Source organism: Xenopus tropicalis, chromosome 6 (assembly GCF_000004195.4).
Source record: "Xenopus tropicalis strain Nigerian chromosome 6, UCB_Xtro_10.0, whole genome shotgun sequence".
In the NCBI taxonomy this organism is placed as follows: domain Eukaryota; kingdom Metazoa; phylum Chordata; class Amphibia; order Anura; family Pipidae; genus Xenopus; species Xenopus tropicalis.
The window spans coordinates 87,651,804-87,666,919 of NC_030682.2; the positions used below are offsets into that span (position 1 = coordinate 87,651,804).

The window sequence follows — 15,116 nt, forward strand, 5'->3', positions numbered from 1 at the left end:
TGTACATTAAATAAACTCAATAGGATTGTTTTGTCCCCAGTAAGGATTAATTATGTCTTAGTTGGGATCTGGTACAAAGAGTACCTATTTTATTATTAGAGATGAAAGGGGACAAAATAAGAATTATTGCATAAAATAGACTTTATGGAAGATGGTCTTCCTGTATTTTGGAGCTTTCTGGCTAATCAATCTTATACCTTTTAAAGTATTAATTAAGTTTTAAAGCAGAATGTAAAACATTATTTTCAGTAAGCATTCAGTATTCCTTTAACACTAATCTGTTGCAGAACTTGAAAGAGAAGTCTACACAAGGCCCAAGAAGGTGTGCATTGTAAAAGTAGTTGGGACCAGGAATTTATGGAAAAATATACTAGTGCTCTGTGTAAATTCGTAAGTGTTTGGCTTTTTCCATTTTCCAAAAAAATATTTATATGAACATTATGGGGCACATTTACTTATCCACGAACGCTCCGACCGTTCACTCGATCGGTCCAATTCGTATTTTCCTCGTCTTTTTCGACGCTTGCACTACTTTTTCGACGCTTGTGCGATTTATAGCGCGAAAAAATCGAATTTGTTTTGCTGCTGTTTACAATCGTTCGGTACGAAAATTTTGTGACGTTCGGATCGCCAATACGATATTAACGTGAATAATACGATTTTTTCTGAAGCATTTTCGTGATATTTGCGATCTTCAGAAATTTTCGTTTCCAATACGAATTTTACCCCGTTCGAGATTCGAACTCGTGTTTTGATAAATCTGCCCCTATGTGTGTGCCTGTATATATTTGGGTATATTTTTTTTATAACCTTTTAGCTCTTACAAAGCAGTTGGTAGTGGAAAAATGGGTATGTTGTTGTTTTTAGCAAGGTAACCTCAGTTGCCATTGGCCAAACACTGCCAAGGAGTTTGTATGTTCACCGTGTGTGTTTATTTTTTCCTTAAGATACTAGTTTCCCTTTTTGTTGAATGGGAATGGTATTACTTCAGTGTATCTTGTTCTATATTTTGTTTTTCAATGGGCCCTAACCTACTTTTCCTCTGTTGGTACCTCCAGACTGACTGGGTATGGAATACATCATTGTTTTGCAAAAAGTCTGATGGACCCGGAACTCAACACAAGCTTCATGCACAACTTTTATGTGAACTACTTTGCCATGGCAGGGATTACTCTGGCATCATGCCTGGCAATGTGTCCCGTGGTTGGGTTTTTAGGACGAAGAGGAGGATTGCTTCTATTTATGATTTTAACTGCACTAGCATCTTTACTTCAGTTGGGCCTTCTGAATTGTAAGTTGTTTAGTATATTTACTACTCCTAATATCATTCTGCCTATTCACTGCCCAGGTACAAAGTCATTGAGACTTCACATGTATTCAAGGCATTACTGAACTTTGATTCTACCATGCTGTATACATCATTACTTTAGTCATGGACTGCCAAGAACATAACAGTACCATAGGACATTTTGAGGCTATACAGGCCCAGAAATGTTAACCCATTGTTCAACTGCAGAAAAGCTAATTTTGGACTGATCTGGCCATGTTACAACAAATTTACTAACTGTATAAGGTTAAATGTCCAGAGCTGTCATGTCTTTCATTGTAACAGTATTAATACTACTGTTTCGGGTAAAATGTTTTTTTAATCTTGTAGAAATGACAGATACCATTTTTAAATGGTTTATAGTTTTTCTGCAGTGAGAGAAAAGAATGCCAATATAATATAATTCTGAGCAATAAGCTCACCCATTCCTTGAGGCCGCAGCAGTCTGATATATTTATATTTTTTCCATCACACACAGAGGTCTCTGTTAAATATGAGTCATGGCGGTGTTTTGTTTGAGAATTCCGCTCATCTTTTGTGTGTGTGTGTGTGTGTGTGTATGTATATATATATATAGTTTTTCAAAAATGGACAGCACACACCTTTAAAGTGCAAAAAATGTATTATATAAAAAATTGCATCATATGCTTACTGTACATATATAAGCGATATATATATTACCATAGAATTAAGATTCTGCCTCAGGCTTTTGAATTTACGTAGGCACACACATGCTTGGATTTGTAAAAGAATGTAATGTTCTTTCATCATGATGACTAGAATTCAAGTGAATAAAAAATAGAATGTATGTTAATATTCGTTTTTTTTTTTCTCTTCTTATTTTCACTTGCTGGCAAAAGTAATTGGAAAATACAGTCAAAGACCTGAAACAGGTATGATATGTGCATTGTATTATACATAAACTTCAATAAATGAATGATTTGGTCTTATATATATAGGAATGGCATGCACTGGGCCCAGACTGGGATTCCAAATAGGCCTTAGTATGTCAAATACCCAGAGGCCCCCTACCAGCATAATAAATAGTGACTTACTGTAGCATCTTACAGAAGCCCTTCTGGGGTTTGCCAGAATCCACTGATAACAAGTCCAGGCCTGGTGTGCACTTAATTTTACGTGAAATGCCATCTTCAGACAGAAGGACCAGCTCCCGCAGTATATCCTTATACTACTCCAGTGTCGGACTGGCCCGCCGGGATACCGGGAAAAATCCCGGTGGGCCCCGGTCCTGCTGGGCCCCGCTTACTTCAAATGACCAGTTTCCTTTTCTGATGGCCGCCGCTGCAATCCTTGTCACCTTGCTGGGCCCCCTACCACCCTTAATGCTGCCGCTTTGTTGGGCCCCATTCTGCCTTCGGAACCGGCACTATGCTGGGCTTTCCACCATCTGCCTAGTACGGGAAAGATGGCCGTGCGTTTCACAGAAGAACGCACGGCCATCTTTCCCATACAAGGCAAGCGGTGGATGGCCCAGCAGAGCGACGACTCCAAAGGTAGTATGGGGCCCAACAAAGCGACAGCGTCAAGGATGGTAGGGGGCCCAGCAAGGTGACTAATTTTTCTTAAGGTGGCCCCACATGTGGCGTCGCACGAAACATCGTCAGATCCGCCACACACCGTTCAGGGCTGAAACAGCAGATAAGGAGGTAGAAACAATAGGATTTCTACCTCCTTCTGCCGATTCAGCCCTGACGGCAGATTTTGGTCAGGCGCCTTCTATGGCGCCCGATCAAAATTTTCAAACCTGGCCGATCGGCGAGTCGACTGATTTCAACAGCTTCCTGCGATATCAGTCGACTCGCCGACATGCCATACACGCACCGAATATCGTACGAAACGAGGTTTCGTACGATATTATCGGTGCGTGTATGGCCAGCTTTACTTTCTTCTGGCCCCCCGCTGCCTGCACAACCATTCTGCTTGGCCCCTGCCGACATCCATTTTATTTTGCTTGCCACCCCACCGTTCTCCTTATCACCCTGCTGGACCCCGCTGCTCTTTCTATCACCCTGCAGACCTTCTACTTGTGCAGTGGTTTTGGTAATGTTTTTAATATATTATTTTTCTTGCTCCTACTGGCATGTGGGGTTAATTTGTTTATTTCCATTTTATGAAGTGATATGGCTTGTGTGGGGTTAATATGGTCATTACTAACAGGGCTAAGATTAAGTTTCTCATTGTTCATTTCTTACTGGCTTGTCTGGGGTTAATATGTTTAATGGCCATTTCTTCTTTGTATGTCTGGGGTTAATTTGCTCATTGTCCATTTCTTACTGGCATTTCTGCAGTTAATGCTTACTATCCATTTCTGCAGTAATTTTATTTGCATGTGTGGGTCATTATGCCTACAGGGTGTGACAAAGAGCCTAAAAATGTTGGCAACTTGTTAAGCACAGTGCATGATTTGAGGTCCCAAGCTTTATTTTCACTTTAGGCCCCATATAATGATGCAGCAGTCGCAGTGGCTGCACTTATGGGTTTGGTGGGCCCCTGGGGTGAGATTGTCTGGTGGGCCCCAGGTACCCCAGTCCGACACTGTACTACTCTACCCATCAACCTAATAGGTTTCATGCATTGATTAGTGAATATCACTGTGTTATTCTATTTACAGCTAACACAGAATTAGAGAAAAATAGCACATGGGTTACAGAGATAAAAATCTATAGAAAAATATTCCATGTCAAGAAAATTTCATTTTTACCCCTTTGGTGATTATTGCTCCAGGCAAACAATTATACACACTGGTTGGTATCAATGTTTTTCTCTGCCAACAGGTTTAAGTGACATTGTGAAAAACAAGTTCTCCATCATTTTCTCCATCATTGGGATGTTTTCTTCTCATGCAGTCGGGAGTCTAAGTGTGTTCTTTTGTGCGGAAATCACACCTACAGTCATCAGGTACATTTTTCATTCACTATTAATGAGCCATATTTAGCATGTAGTTTATACTAGACAGCGGTGGATCCTGGGAACTGTTTTCGTTTTGTACATGTAGCACTACTTAGCAGAGCCAATGCTCTATTCATTATGCAGCTGAATAAGGCTTCTTACTGAATAAGGCTTTCTTTTGTATGTCTGATGCAAATTTGAGGTGCAGGTTTGAGTGCACTTTAACACATCAGCTACCGTAATTCTATCTGCATGGTTGTACTCATGTGCGTTTATCCCGTTTGTAATTTTCTTCATTTACTTACATTTTTTTAGACGCCACATGCTGCATTCTTTTGTTCTTAATTTAGAAGACAATAGAATAGAGGGTTGTATTTGGAACTGACAAAAATAAACTTATATTGTGTTTATATGCATTTCTTTAAATGCACCTATGTGTTTTTATGCACTCAGCATAACATCCCTTAGAAGGGTCTATCGTGTAAGATTCAATTTTTTTGAGCTGCGATTAGTACATTAATTACATCTTTGCATGATAATTATGAATAAAATGACATACCCTCTTGTGGCTTTAGTCTATGAATGTCTTTTTATAAGAGAATAAAATAATGTGACTTCTGGCTGGCTGCAGAGCTTCGTGTAAATCTTTTAAGGAGGGCAATGACACATGGGGAAATTTTGTTGTGTGTGTGATAAATCATGGCTACGGCAGGCGACAAAATGCCCCTTGTTTCCTTCCCACCACCTAAAATGCAAATTGCTTGTGGGAAACATACAATATGTGGCACGACTACCTTGTGATGTAGCACAAAGTTGCCTCTTGAGGTAACTAAGGGAGGTGACAGACGGGGAGGTTAGTTGCGCCATGACAAGTCTTTGTTGCTGCGGGCAACTAATCTCCCCGCAATATCATCCCACTGGCAAAAATGTAAATCGCCAGTGGGATGGCAACTTCGGGCCACTTCCGGGAATCGCAGCGACACATATGCCATTCCACCAGTGACTTAGATTCTTGCTGGTGGGATAGCATTGCGGGGAGGTTAGCCGCCCGTGGCAACGAAGATTTATCGCGGGCAAGACTAATCTGCCCGTCTGTCACCTTCCTTAGAAAGTAGCCATGCCATGTATGTTTCCTCTCTAGCAATTTGCATTTTAGCCAGTGGGAAGGAAACGAGGGATGTTTTGTCATCCACAGTAGCCACTATTTTTGCAGATGGAAACGCCCCATGTCATTGCCCTTAAGGTGGCCATACACGCACCGATATTATCGTACGAAACCTCGTTTCGTACGATAATCGGTGCGTGTATGGCATGTCGGCGAGTCGACCGATATCGCAGGAAGCTGCCGATATCGGACGACTCGCCGATCGGACAAGTTTGAAAATTTTGATTGGGCGCCATAGAAGGCGCCTGACCAAAATTCTCCCTTCAGAGCTGAATCGGCAGAAGGAGGTAGAAATCCTATTGTTTCTACCTCCTTACCTGCCGATTCAGCCCTGAATGGTGTGTGGCGGATCTTACGATGTTTCGTGCGACCGATGGTCGTACGAAACATCGTCAGATCGCCACGTGTATGGCCACCTTAAGTCAATGTGTATAAAAACATGTCAGCATTTGCAAGCAATCTAAGTTGAATTATCAGAAAGATAACGTTTAGAGTCAAATGTCTCGTGTCAGCCTGTACATTGTGGATAATAGTAAAGGTTAAAGCAATACAGATTGCGAAACTATGTGAAAGTTTTTTGCACACATGCTTTCTGGATAGACCACAAAGATAAACAACTACACAGCACATTGTGTCAGCTATCATTCAACTTGCAAGAAACTCTTAGCTAGCAATTTAACCTGCCTTCCCTGCCTAGGGCAAAATAAATCCACTAGACCACAGTGTATGTCACATGTAGAAAATAATGATTTTATAACATGTGGGTAATGACTTCAAAATGCCAACACTGTAACTCTGTTGCTTACAGAACAATTTATATAAGAGGCTGATGAGCTGATAGCTACAGTTTCTAATGGTGACGCAAATCTATTTTTTTTTAATTTTTTTTTAAAACTCTGTTAAGTTAAATCTGTTGCATTGTATACATACTTAATCTTCTTTATTGTAACCAAAGCACTTGACATGTTGAATTCTCCTATGAGCAGGTGCACAGGGATGGCAGGTAGAGAGGAAAAATACTATGCTTGTGATGATTCATAAATGACAAACACAAAACATGAATAATATTTGCTTGTGCCATGAATTTCAGGTTAGTCGGCTATTGTTGCATCACATACATTAAATCCTGTCTCAGTTTCAGACCCCCTGAATGGTTCCTTTGTCTGGTAAATATTCCCAGTGAGAAAAATAACCTAATCCCTGACGTATAGCGACAAAGCATGATACTTTATAGCAACTGAGCAGTATTGAAGCACTTTTTTTGCTCAGCAAGTGGTATCTTTCATAAACTGATCTTTTACTTTAACTCTAATAACTTTGTGGGAAAAAAATCTCCCAAACAAGAGCATTATTCTTTTAATAAATTGTGTCAAGCCAAAAAGCAGTAAACAGTAAAGATGTTTAAATCTGCCGCACAACTTCTCCCCTTGCTACCAGTGCAGGGATGAAGGATGTGCATGTGTGTGATCTTGTGGGGTGGGGAGGTTTAAAGACTGCTGGGTGCTCCCAATTGAAATCTTGTCTGGGGGTTTAAAAATCCAGTATGAGGTGCAGAGTGCAGTGTTGGTGTGCAACATACAGCCCTGTCCTATGAACCCTGCACCCATGGGCATTCCTGACCTTTTGAATTGCTGTGTTGAATGCAGGCAGCACTGTATTCATGGGGGTGGGGGGGAAGCACAGTTCCTTGCACTTCAGACCTGCACCCACAGGTGCTGACATTGGGGCACTTGCACTTTGCACCATGCCCTGTCATCAGTACACAAACCTTCTTATGTCCACTCTCAACTTGCATTTAAGGAGACTTAAACGAAATTACTGCTTTTTCACTCTGGCTAAGGTGATTTTCATTCAGGGCCACGGGCCGAATGCGATATTGGTGCAGGGCTGACATGATGCCCGTGCCAGGGAGAGCAAAGTTGCTCAAGTTTTTCTTTGCTGTGCCTACTTCCTACACTTGAATCTCATTTCCTTACTATCCCCAATGAAAGGCTTAGTTTAGTATCTGACAGAACTTCCCACTAACAATCCATCTGTCACCAAAAGTAAATGACTTGGCATATCATGCTCAGGGTAAAACAGTTATATAACTTTGCTGTTGTTAGGACAATAGCCAGTATTTCCTGCTATTTACAATTCCACATTATCCAGATGTTAATAGTTTCCAAGTCTTTATTTAGTGTCGCCAATACATAAAACAAAAGCATGCTTGTTTGCCATCTGTACTAACCTGAGGATGTTTAAACAATTCAGATATGTTGAAACTTGACCTATTATTATTGAACGGTTGCTTTCACGCCAAGCTGAAACTGGCTGTGCATATTTTGCCAATGAGTCTCTAGTTCAAAGTCAATCATAGTCAAATAAAATTGTGTTTCAAGCCCGTACATATTATATCATTCATGTTTTTTAAACCTGTAAATGTTTTGTAAAGATCAATGGCAAAGTATTTTCAGCATAATCCTGCATTAAGAACCATTATGCAAATTGCCTTGTAATTAAATCATAACATTCTATCAGTATTGATCATTTGGATATCTGGGAAGTTTTCCTTATTACCAAGCTGAAAGTTTAATAGCAAGGAAAAGTGTGCAAGACAAATGTTTGTTATGATCAAGGGCGGAGCTAGGGGTAGGCAGAAGAGGTACCTGCCTAGGGCACAACGGTGGGGGGGGGGGGTGGCTAGGCAGGTACCTGTTCTTCCTACCCTTAGTATGGGATTGCTTAAAAAATGTAGGTACATCCTTAATGCGTATTATTATAATATGACTATCGGATCATGTATAAATGTGTGGCAGTTTTATGTTGCCCTCTAGAGGAAAACTTGTGAATAATGAGTGACACAGTAACATTATCTGGATATATATCTGTGGCTCTACATTTAAACTCTCTTTTTTTACTCATATGTGAATGGTTCCTAGCTTGTGGCTGATACTGCAGTTGCCCTCCCTACACTAGAAGAAAAAAAATTCTGGGATTTGGACTCTATAGTTACCAGGAGTGCCTTTAAAGTTGTTCTTTATTTATTGTCATTTGTGTTTTTAAAGTTTGTTTCTGCTGTTCCCATAATTGAAACACAAAAAAAATCTAGCCTCAGGATTAAATTACTTTCAAGTTTCCTAATAGAGACAGGCCCTATACAAATGCAAATAATTAAATCAAAAAACTCACATCATCGTTTTCTTACATACACCTGATAAAAGAAAACTAGAGCATGAAATAATAAATAGAGCTGATATTAGAAATTGTACTCTGCAAAACACAATACGGCACCTTTATCTGAATGAAACTGCCTTCAATGTTTTTGTGTAACATAGTAACATAGTAAGTTGGGTTGAAAAAAGACATACGTCCATCACGCTCAACCATAATACCTATATATAACCTGCCTAACTTCTAATTGATCCAGAGGAAGGCAAAAATCCCATCTAAAGCCTCTCTAATTTGCCACAGAGGGGAAAATATTCCTTCCTAAATCCAAGATGGCAATCAGACCAGTCCCTGGATCAACTTGTACTAAGAGCTATCTCCCATAACCCTGTATTCCCTCACTTGCTAAGAATCCATCCAGCCCCTTCTTAAAGTTATATAATGTATCAGCCAGCACGACTGATTAAGGGAGGGAATTCCACAACTTCACAGCTCTCACAGTAAAAAATCCTTTCCGAATATTTAAATGGAACCTCCCTTCTTCTAAATGGAGTGGGTGCCCTCGTGTCTGTTGGAAGGACCTACTGGTAAATAAAACATTAGAAAGGTTATTATATGTAATTGTCTTTGCGTGTGTTTTAGCAGAAACAATTCTCAGTATTGTCTATGGGTGGGTATTTTTTGGGGTTTAGTAGCTTTGAAAAGTAGCTGCTACCAAGTATATATGCAGAATGTTGATGGAAGCGCATGGAAGTAAAAATAAAATATATATAGTGCAACAACGTCAAATAATAAATAAATAAACCATAATATAAAGTGAATGCTTAAGTAAAACACCACTAATACGTGTGACCCCAACTCTATATATATGTTCAAACTGCTCACCAGAACAGCAAATCAGAAAGCATATAGGCCACACACAGCTGGGTATTTGATTGAAGTGGGATCCAATTCAACAACGTATATAGAATGGAAGATGAGGCAAATATAGTGTGAAACTGTTTAATAGATATAAAAAGCCCTGCGCTCTGCAGGCTACTTACAGTACAGAAGTAGTATAAAAGCAATGAACAAATGAAGTGTCCTCCAAAGCTCGACGCGTTTTCAAAGTCTGAATTGCTCAGAAATCCTAAAAAAAACCCGAAACGCGTCGAGCTTTGGAGGACACTTCATTTGTTCATTGCTTTTATACTACTTCTGTACTGTAAGTAGCCTGCAGAGCGCAGGGCTTTTTATATCTATTAAACAGTTTCACACTATATTTGCCTCATCTTCCATTCTATATACGTTGTTGAATTGGATCCCACTTCAATCAAATACCCAGCTGTGTGTGGCCTATATGCTTTCTGATTTGCTGTTCTGGTGAGCAGTTTGAACATATATATAGAGTTGGGGTCACACGTATTAGTGGTGTTTTACTTAAGCATTCACTTTATATTATGGTTTATTTATTTATTATTTGACGTTGTTGCACTATATATATTTTATTTTTACTTCCATGCGCTTCCATCAACATTCTGCATATATATTCTGAGGCTCATCTGAAGGGGAGCTTGTACCAGGAGGAAGCAGCACACGTTTACACTCCTTAACATTGGAGATTTTGATTTATATGGACTATCATCAAGAAGCGCTGAGTATATGAGTGTTTTTTCACTCTTCAAACATTATTTTCGATTTAGCTGCTACCAAGTAGCTCTGTGTATTTTCACCCGAAGTCTGTGTTTGTATATCTTTGAAAATCTGAACTTTGTCTATTTCAGGGGTGGTGGCCTGGGACTAGTCCTGGCCAGTGCTGGATTTGGAAGTCTTACAGCCCCCATTATGGAGCTTCACAATCAGAAGGGATACTTCCTTCACCATATCATTTTTGCCTGTTGTACCCTCATCTGCATTATCTGCATTTTGCTATTGCCAGAGAGCAAGAACCAAAATCTGCCCGAGAACATCCCTGAAGGAGAACACTATACTCGCCAGCCTCTATTATCGCACAGAAAAGGGGAGCAGCCACTCTTGCTAACAAACTCTGAACTTAAGGATTACTCTGGCCTCCACGATTCTGTAGCCATGTCAGATGGAATATCCGAAAACACAACTGTAAACGGTATTAAATCATCCTAACAAAGAGACGCTCATGGAGGCGCATACCGATATTTATTTGTTTCCCCTTTGCACAGGTCACACAGACCAAACGTACAGTCGGATTGTCTGACATGGGTAGAGCCTCCATTAAGCTGCTAAGCCTTAGGAAACTTCTATTAACACTCCAGGATATGAAGACTTATGTGGATTTTTTTTTCGTGATTTCTGATATCCTGCCATTAGAAAAGAAAAAGTATGGCTTATTTTGTTAATTTGATACCACTGTTTAAGAACTTTTGCGTTTATATTCAGTAAGCCCAACTAAACTAAAAGTGCTGAGGGTTATTTATTGGAGTCTCAAAATATTATGGAGGGCAATGAAGGAGGTTGTTTTTCTAATTTTTCCTTAAGGTGCAGATTACCAAATAGTCTGCAGTAGGTAATGATGATTTACAGAACCAGTTTTTAAAGTTTCCAAATCAATGTCTGCCCTACTTTTCTCATTACAAGGTGCAGGTTCAGATGCCCAAATTTCTTTCAGATCAATGAGTAGCTCCTAAATATGTAAGTGGTGATCAAGTTGATATATGTAGTCCAAAAACGCTGAGTTGTCTACCATTGAGCAGCTACCATCTGTAGTTGCACCACCATTACTGTACAATGAATGAAACTTATTAACTTACACATAAGATGACATAAAGAGAAAAAAATAAGATTACTTACCTTTGCACTAGTTAATTTTAGATTAAATAAAGTTCAAGGGTTTTTTTTAGGATTTCTGAGCAATTCAGACTTATTGGGAAATGGAGAAAAATAAAAACTACCTTCAATGAAGCCTATGAGCTGCTATGACCTGCAGCTTTTCAATGTTTAACCCTCAGGTTTCGTATCTTATATTGACAAAGGATTATAGGAATGGTTGGTAGGATTGTGCCAAATCTTGCTTGCTATTTTCCTCCTGTATGAATAGAACACATCCTGCTTCAAGTCAGTAACTTTTTTTATTTATGGAAACGGTGGCAGTGGAAATATGAGCTAAGTCATTGGGATCCTATTTAATGCTGCTGACTGACATGAGAGAGTACTTGGCCTATTTAGTTTTCTGTGTGGAACAAAGGGAGACCCCTGCTGTCAGACTGCTGAGCTACAACTCCTACAGCCTGTATATAAGCACCTCTGGTGCTTATAGCCTCCTAGAGAGAAATTAAAATACAGATGCGGGTATGCTTACAAGAGCAGACAAACATTTATCTGCCCTCAGACAATTACATTTCTGTGTTTATATACCTCCATGGGCAATAACACCCCCCATTTCTTATAGTACTGGGTGTCTGAACTGACCTTGTACCTAATGCATCCCAAAAGCAAAACAAGACCCTTGTGTACAGGCTACAGCCATTTAGCATAATAGGAGCTGTTACTGAGTAGTTTGAGGATATCTAGCATTTCTATGAGACATTTACAATCCTGTTGATACATACTGTGAAACAGTACACAGTGGGTCTGGGATGGAAAATGATGGCCCTCTCTTTTATAAAAGGTATCATGTGAGATATCTGCAATTAAAATGAAATTAAGTGGATATTTTCAGAATTTTGACTGCTTAAAAATATGACCAATTTTACTGCAGTTAAACAAGTTTTCTTGGTGGACTTACTTTTTACTGTTACTTATTCAAGAATAAATATAAAATAATGAATTTTGAACACAATCGAGAATGGGTTATGTCTTAAATCAGTGCCATGTGAACACAAGACTAGCAATTTGGAAGCAAATAGGTGCTACTGATTTGGAAGTACAAAATACACATGCTGGGTGAATCCATTGTACTGAATCGGCTCTCAGTACCAAAGAAAGGTTACTCTGATTTTTCAGAGACCAGGAATAGAACAACAATTTATAACTATTATGGCCCAAGTAAATGGTTCCTACACATTCACCTTTATGAAAAAAGCCTGACAACACCCACTTATCTACCCAGCATGGAACTGAAATCATAATCTTAATAAACTGTTGGAATAGTGCTTTACTTGTTTAGCAGCCATTAATCACAATGTGAATAGAGCTGCTGGGAAACAGTCTACTTCATTAATACAGAACCTGTAGCTTTCCAGGTGTAGGACTATTATGTCCTAGTTTCCTAACGACAGCTGGGCAACAGCAGGAAAGGGAACAGGTTGTCTGTCCATTGAGAATCTACTTGAAATCTATAAGAATTGCAATGGGGGTCAAATGATATGATCCTTTAAGAAAAAAATCCACTCTTAGGTTAAGAATAGCTTAAGAATGAACAAGTTTTGCTTAGCGCAGAAACAAAGCAATCAAATCATTGTACAACTGGTTTTGTTTTGTGATTTGGAGGGAGAGATCATTGGGATTGTACAGATGAAAATTAAATGTTTGTATTTTATTGAATGTTTCTAAATGTTGTAGAGCAAAACAGTAGGCTCACCAAACTGAAAGAAGTGCCATTAATTGATTGAGTGTTAACCGCATCTCTATTGGAGGGGCTGCAGTGCACTGTATCCCTTCTGTAAGAGATGAGGTTATAAAGCACCTTAAGAATTGTGTATTCAGAATTGTAGTGTGTGCTTTTGGGGAAATACTAGTCTGTGTTATCCATTGTGGAAAAAAAACTCACCATTCACACCGATTTCTGTTTATCGTATGAATAGCCGTAAATATCCTCTGTGCTGTAATTCTCAAGCAATCACCAATGGGTTTGTAGGCATTGTACTGTATTTTTACCAAACAACTACTACTGCTTGTATCATTGTTCATCTGATTTCCATAATTTAAAAGATTGGCCATCTCCTCCAATGTATAGTATACTGGGGAAGAAAGATGCTACTGCAAGGATGGTGGTCTGTTTCTGGAAGCATATACACTTACCTATGCTTCCGAGTACATGATGGAAACTCATATACATTGCATTTAAAGAACCTGTGTTTTCATGGTGCACTATAAACTGGAAGGTAATGATCTTTGGTGTACTTACTTGGTCTTGTGTTTCAATGGGCTAAGCAGTCTCTACACTGCTCTAGGGATATTGTGTCTGTTTTTTTATGTTACCTGTACATCAACAAAGGAAGGAAAGTGGTAATATTTTTAATTTTTTTTTTCCTTTTCAACAGTTGATGGCTTTATCTGCCAAAATTTTAAATAGGAAATTGTTTTTACTGTTTTTTTTTTAATTACTCATAAGAAGTAGTCTGGTGGTGCTCATCCATAGCACAAGCTTCAAATCAAGTACCGAAAATGTCTTAGAAGCTAAATGTGTGCATGTCATCTGGTTGTATCTGAGCAAAATACTTTGTACTGTATATGTACAGAAATAAAAACATAGAAACTGTCAAAAGGTGTATTTTTCTTGTGGTACTTGTAAGTTAGTGTCAAGCTTTTAGTGTTACAATAAATGGGTCAGGTAAGTAGAGGCTAAATACTGAACACATTGAGACATATTAAGCCATGTTAAAAAAAATAAATAAATAAATGGGAGTGAAACACACCAGACTTCACTGGCTGAATGCTGTGGATCGCCATGCAAAATCCAGTGTATTTATCCGGCTGCATAATGATTTTAGGCGACTGCAAAGCCCTGTTCAAAAATTGCTGTGCAAATTCTGCATTTGCAATTACAGCATTTTACACAGCTTCTTACACTGGAACTGATGTAGGCCGCTACCCCTTTAATGGCAGGCAAGCAGAGTTAGGTGAGGTCTGTCTCTTGTATCACACACACATACCATCTCCAAGTGACTTTTGTCACAGTCAGATTTGTGTTCATAATATGTAATTCAGCTCAGACTTTAAAGGAAGATGTTCATCTTCATCAGTATGTTATAGATGGACTGTTCAAATGACTTTTTCAATTGGCATTTTATGTGGTTTTTAAATCCTTAGGTTTCCTTTGATGCTTATTTCCAGGCTGCAATGATCAGGTTGTAGGGGATTGCTTACTCCTTCAACCTAAAAACAGATTATCTGTTAGGATTTAATTTTATTGTTTCTCTTATTTTTAGTTGCTGCTTTTTATTTTTTTATTATTATAGCCCTCTCCTATTGCTTTTCCTTTCTGACACCCAAACTGCAGACTGCAGTTAAGTAAGCACTAGCAACCAGACAGCAATTGAAAGTCAAAGCCTTAGGGGCACATTTACTAACCCACGAACGGGCCGAATGCGTCCGATTGCGTTTTTTTCGTAATGATTGGTAATTTTGCGATTTTTTCGGCGTCTTTACGATTTTTGCGTAAAAACGCGAGTTTTTCGGCGTCTTTACGATTTTTGCGTAAAAACGCGAGTTTTTTCGTAGCGTTAAAACTTGCGTGTAACGTCGCGCCTTTTAAGTTTTAACGCTACGAAAAAGGCGCGACTTTGCGCGCAAGTGTTAACGCTACGAAAAAAACGCGAGTTTGCGCAACTTTCGTAATGGCTACGAAAAACTCGCGTTTTTACGCAAAAATCGTAAAGACGCCGAAAA

At 39.1% G+C, this 15,116-nt stretch overlaps 1 protein-coding gene across 1 annotated transcript in view; it reads left to right on the top strand.

Moving 5' to 3' along the window:
- slc22a23 (solute carrier family 22 member 23) overlaps nt 1-13,992 on the top strand; it is a 99,907-nt gene extending 85,915 nt beyond the window's left edge. Inside the window, exons 6-10 of the mRNA XM_002936427.5 lie at nt 288-390; nt 1,059-1,291; nt 2,188-2,220; nt 4,123-4,246; nt 10,316-13,992. Coding sequence (XP_002936473.1) covers nt 288-390; nt 1,059-1,291; nt 2,188-2,220; nt 4,123-4,246; nt 10,316-10,673 — 851 coding nt within the window. The 3' untranslated portion in view covers nt 10,674-13,992. The remainder of the gene's footprint in view (nt 1-287; nt 391-1,058; nt 1,292-2,187; nt 2,221-4,122; nt 4,247-10,315) is intronic.
- The last annotated feature ends 1,124 nt before the right edge of the window (nt 13,993-15,116 follow it).